The following is a 6,000-nucleotide window of genomic DNA, read 5'->3' as shown; positions in this document are numbered from 1 at the left end:
AGTAACCAGACCACTTAAACCAACATCATTACATGGATGGCAGAATCAATTGGACAACCTTGTGGGTTCAATGCTCTTTCCACTTTCCCAAATAATAAAGAATGAGACTGTAATGCTTACAGGGTTTTTAAAGGGCATTGAAGAGATCCAACGTATGAAGTATATTATAGTATTGAGTGTACTTTCTATATACCAACAATTTGAACAAATAAAGTACAGAAGGATAAATAATAAGGAACAGATAAATTGGGTACCACCTTTTCGGATAGCAGAACCATCCCTTCTTTACAGTGACCGGTAGTTCTTCTTTTAGTCTCAGTGACAATGGTTACCAGGATAAATGGTCCCAGCAGGTATACAGACAGATATAAAAAAATCCTTTGGAGGCATACAATTTTTGGGAGGACTCTTAACAGACCATGTTAAGGTATAATGTCCTCTCCTGTTAAGAAGAAATCTGGAATTGTGAGTGCTCATCTCTAAAGTGTCAACACTCTTAGACGAAGGATAAAGAGATTGGATGAAGCACCTTTTTATACACATCAGATATTTTATTGAAGATCTGCCGGTAACCTGATGCTTCAGGGAACTGTGTCCTCAATTAGGTCTGACTGGTGTATGTAAATGGCGAGTAACTGGAGAAGATAACGCTTGTAACAAAACTACAGAAATAAATCTACAGACAAAAAGGTCTTTGGAGGTCTTCAATTTTTGATGGACTCCATTGGTGGGCTTCTCAACAGACCATGTTGAGGTAAAATGATCACTCCTGATAAATCTGTAATTGTGAGCCCTCTACTCTAAAGTGGCAGCACTCCCCTTTGCAAAACTCTGGTCCGGCCCCATCTTTAGTATGCCATCCAGTTCTGATCACCAGTCCTCAGGAAAGGTGTGATGGAACTGGAGAGAGTCCAGAGGAGGGCAACAAAGCAAATAAAGGGACTGGAGGACCATTGGCATTAAATATTTTCTCCCTGGAGAAGAGATGATTGAGAGGAGATATGATGATGATTCTACAAATACCTCAATAGTGATTCAAGCATAGGGAAAAAACTATTCAGTTTTAGGAAGCTTGAGAAGACACAAGGCCATTCAATGAAATTGGAGAAGTGGTTCAACCTTAAACTGTGTAGAAGACTCTTTGTGGTCAGAGCAGTAAAGACCTCAAACTCCCTTCTAGAATAGGTGGTGTCAGCAGGGAGTGTTGATAGTTTCAAAAACTTAAATGGCCATCTTGGCAAGCCCAAAAGGGGACCTGGGAAATGGTATTGACATAAGCACACCCACCCACACAGGTTGAACTGGATGGACTGGTGTCTTTATTCAACTTACCTACTTTGTAAAACCATTTTTTGTCAGATGTCCTGCAGGGACCAATGTGTTGGCTGATGAACCTTTGTGGATTGAGCTCACTGCTAAGGAACATAGTGATTGTGAGTGCTTGCTAGAAAATGGGTTCTATACCTTCACCACTCTATCCCAAATGACGAAATAAGAGAACTACTTTAGAGGCTTAGCATTTGTTTATCCATGAAAGCAGCTCAACATTGCTTGAATTGCCTATAATTACGTTGTCACTTATTGTGCACACTGTGCTGATTCCACATTCTAGCACCAGCAGGGTGCCACAGTAAGTTCCCAAAGCTGGGTCCACAAAAAGGCTTACAAATTTAGCAGTTGTATGTAATTTGTTTTGGTAATAAACCCAACCCCAATACATGTGTTGTGATAGCAAATAGAAACATTTGAGTCTTGTAGCTCACAAGATCATGTATTCTTGTTGTTTCCACAGGTTCACTTTGACCAGTTTAAAGAAGCCCTTATAGATGTCCTTTCAAGCACACTGTCCAATAAAGAGAACTGCCCAGAACCAGGTAACCTAACATGCCTTGTATTCATTGATTTTATTAGAATGTTTTGGGTATGAACTTATCCAATAGCATGTGACCTTTTGACTGAGAACCAGAACCAGCTTTAAGCTAGCCATACATGGCCTGAATTTCATCCAATCTCTGTGGGTTAAAGTGGTTGTAAACCCTTAAATATGCTCGGTGAAGTGAGGCGATACACAGAGCTGAAGCAAATCATGTTACATAAGTTTTCCCTGCCTATCTGCAGTCTTCTCTCTACATCTGTTCAAAGTGCTGAATTTATAAAGCTTGTCTAAGCTGACAGAAAAACGGGGGGGAGCAGAGCTAAGGTTACACTCTTCAGAGCTCACTGATGAGAGCTCTGAGAGCTGATTGGAGAGAAGGGACACCTCCCTCCACATAGCTTACAGGAGCAGAGCTGAGGCTGTAATCTACTGGAGGTCCCTCCCCTGTCACCATTTTTCTCTTGGTGTCAGGGGAAACTTGTCAGAAGTGATTAATGTTGAGAGCAGAGGAATGAAGAAGCAGACCGAAATGACACTTGGTGCTATTAATTGAGACAAGTACACACTATAGAGCAGGGGTCTTGAATTAAAATTTACAGAGGTCCGGTCAGCAAAATTTCCTTCCAGTAGAGGTTTGAATCTCGTTAGCAATATAACACATCACAGTCCCCTGGTACATTATGATCTTTAGCGTACCTTTCACACTGTAGTCCCCTCTACATCACAGTCCCCTCTTTAAAGAAGTCACTGTGTCCTCTTTTCTCCTTCACATCACTGCCTCCCTTTACATCACGGCGCCCCTTAACACACGACACGGCGCCCTTTAACACAACACAGAGCCCCTTTTAATGCAAGCCTTCCCCTGTACAGTCCTATGGCACCTTAGGCAGGGCAGATACACTAATCCCTCTGGGGTGTCCTTTCCTGGGTCTCTGGCCCACCACTAGTGTTGTCCTCATGGTGGGTGGGGTGTGGGGGGCAGGAGCTGCATAGGTTGTTGTGTTGGCAGGTGGGCGATTGCCTGGCTTGCTGGTGTGGGGGGGGGAGGCTCCCGCTTTCTGTCTCGAACTGCAGAGAACAGAGGTCTGTGCATGTTGACTGCCTGGGTGGTTGTCGACTCCAGCCCCTCGGTCCCAATCTTCAGCTCCTGCTGCTGGGTGTCCTTTTCTGGGCCTCTCGCCTGGCTGCCAGTGTTGTCCTCGCTGTGGGGGGCTGCAGGTCAAGACTGGTGGGGCAGGAGCTGGCGATTACCTGACTTGTTGGTGTGTGGGGACTTCTGCTCTCTGTGGGGGGGTGGGGGGTGGGAGTCTTTTCATGTTGGCAGGCCGGGTGGTCGCCCACTTATTGACATGGTGACTTGGACAGCTCCCGCCCCTCGGGATCTGCAGCTCCTCGGAAACTGAACTGCAGCTCCTCGCACCCCGCCCACTGTGGGGATGGTGTCGGTGGCAGGGTGGGGGGGCCCGGGGGGAGGGCACCCGGCAGTGGCATAGCTGTGGCCCGGACGGGACCATCCCTCGGTCCTGTTCCGGACCTGGGTCTGCCATTTAGTGACCACTGCTATAGAGGAATGTGCTTTGTTCAGGGTTCTTTTCTGCCGAATGCTGGCAGAGCAGGATTTTCTTCTTGGGCTGTGGCTGCTTTCTGGAAAAAAAAAAATTTGAATGCATTTTTGTTTTGGTATACCTGGATTATTATTAGCTGGTTTTACACTGAAAAGTTTATTGGGCTTTAATAAAAAAAACTAGTAAGACATTTAACATCTAATTTTTTCCAGCAACCTTTATCTCCAGAATACAGGGGCGGACTGACAACTCATGGGGCCCCCGGGCAATAGGGGATCGTGCGGCCTCTGTGTCCTTGCCCAAACTCAAAAAAGCCTATGAAAGAGGTACCAGAGGCATCTCATGGGGCCCCCTACTGATCTTGGGCCCCTAGGCAATAGGGGATCGTGGGGCCCCTGTGTCCTTGCCCAAACTCAAAAAAGCCTATGAAAAAGGTATCAGAGGCATCTCATGGGGCCCCCTACTGACCTTGGGCCCTCGGGCAGTGCCCGAGTTTCCAAATGGTCAGTCCGCCCCTGCTAGAATATCAGTCAGGCATATTTTTAACGCTGAACTCCAGGCACAGAAATCTATTTCCCAATGGCCACAAAGCATATAAATCCACTTTGTGTGTACCAAATGGCTTTGCAAAAAAGATATCTTGCAAAAGTAGAAGGGACATAACTTGTGCAGAAAGCAGCAGGCTCTATCCACTACAGGCTGCCTGCAGGAAAATCAAAGAGGGGGCGGAGACTAGACCAGTCACCCTGCACAAGGAGAGAGAGCAGCAGTAACAGGTCTTTATTACAGGAAGCTCCTACACAGAGGGAAAGTTTCACACAAAGGTGAAGGAAATACACAAAGCACAGCAAGATTCAAGGAAGAGTGCACATGCCTCTTGCCAATATTTGTTTATCGTGGAGTTCAGCTTTACATTTCTGTGTGGTTTTTTTTTTTGTTTTTGTTTTTTTTTGTTTGTCGCCAAGATGAATGTGCTTTTAAAAAAAGGTGTATGTTTGTACATCTTGTTGTTTGGATACATAACTGGAGGTGTTTTGTGTAATTATTTGGCTTCCCTATGCAATATCCTGCCAGCGCTGGCTTGATGCTCTCCTGTTACAAGTTTCAGCAGCTTTGTTGGCTAATTATTTACTTTGCCAATTAAACGCCTGAGATGTTTGCTCTCTAACAGACTGCTAGTCTCTGTAGTACCTGAGTGTGCTTAGTGTACATCTGCTGCCCAGCAACCGCTATTCTCCAGCCGCAGCGTATAGATCACGCGTCATCCTGTGCTTTGTTCTGGGAAATAAATGGCATGGATCGAATCCTTTGCTGTAACACATTAACAGATGCAAAGTTACACATACTAATGTAATGGCCTGTCACCGCATCACGTTACGTTTATTAACCAATGTACTGTCATTGCATATTGGGGGGGGAGAGAGAAAAATACTGTGTATATTTGATATAAAAAGTCTACATACCCCTGTTAAAATGTCATGTAAAAAAATTTGACATCTTTTCAGAACTTTTTCCACCTTTTTAATGTGACCTATAAACTGTACAACTCAGTTGAACAACAAACTGAAATCCTTGTAGGTGGAGGGATGTAAAAATAAAAAACTAAAATAATATGGTTGCATAAGTGTGCACACCCTTAAACTTGGTTGAAGACCCTTTTGATGGGATTCCAGCACTCAGTCTTTTTGGGGAGGAGTCTATCAGCATGAAATAGAAGTAGATAAGCTGGTGTAGCGCTAATACCATGTGATAATAGACATAAAATATAAATAAATAAAGGACTTGATATTAAATGGGTGAATACATAAATTATATGAATAAATATATAGGTGTACAGTGGTGCACCTAATGTGTGGCCCAAAAACATACCATTAAGAATGTGACTAAATAAAAGTGATAGGTGATATAAGTGAAACAAATATTAACCAAATATAAATACATGTGATCATAAATGAAAAATATTCATAAATCATATAGCACAAAGTTCTAAACATATAACCGTGACCATAAATACTTGTTCAAGTACATCAGACCATCTGTCACCGTCTAGCGTGCACACTTACCTCCATTCTTTGACCCTCAAGTAGTCATAAGGCATACCAGATAACCAGTTAGTCCCAGGTTGGATGAATCTCACTCTCTGGATGGACACAGGATCAGCTTCCACACAGCTCACGGTTAATCAACCATTACAATGGTACGCCATTTCCGGTGACGCACTTCCGGTTGGACGCCATATTGGACATTCTCACACTCCCATGCAGTACACCCATATTATGTGGTGTTAAAGCGATTTTTATCAAGCTTTTAATGTGAGTGGGCATTTTTATCTTCTATCACTTGTTTTTTTTTGATAAATTGCACAATGGAGCTTATGTTTGTTTTTAACAACATGGTCCTGATGGGAATGTGACCTGAGAGTGATATTGTGAAGTATCTTAAGCAACATCTCTGCCAGGACGAGTTCCATTTCCTGTGATCCATAAGGCGAGCTGGCCCTTGTGGTCAATGCTTGGAGGTGAGGGGGCATTTCTGCCATTTAGGATTCCTGTCACCTGA

The 6,000-nt window shown here is 43.8% G+C and overlaps 1 protein-coding gene across 1 annotated transcript in view; it reads left to right on the top strand.

Moving 5' to 3' along the window:
- Positions 1-432: 432 nt before the first annotated feature.
- NIN (ninein) overlaps positions 433-6,000 on the top strand; it is a 158,876-nt gene continuing 153,308 nt past the window's right edge. Inside the window, exons 1-2 of the mRNA XM_089654855.1 lie at positions 433-465; positions 1,793-1,874. Coding sequence (XP_089510981.1) covers positions 433-465; positions 1,793-1,874 — 115 coding nt within the window. The remainder of the gene's footprint in view (positions 466-1,792; positions 1,875-6,000) is intronic.

This window comes from Staurois parvus, unplaced genomic scaffold (assembly GCF_062004578.1).
Source record: "Staurois parvus isolate SC_StPar_1 unplaced genomic scaffold, SC_StPar_1.0 ptg000811l, whole genome shotgun sequence".
NCBI classification, from domain to species: domain Eukaryota; kingdom Metazoa; phylum Chordata; class Amphibia; order Anura; family Ranidae; genus Staurois; species Staurois parvus.
This window is presented reverse-complemented; position numbering and strand designations above follow the sequence as displayed.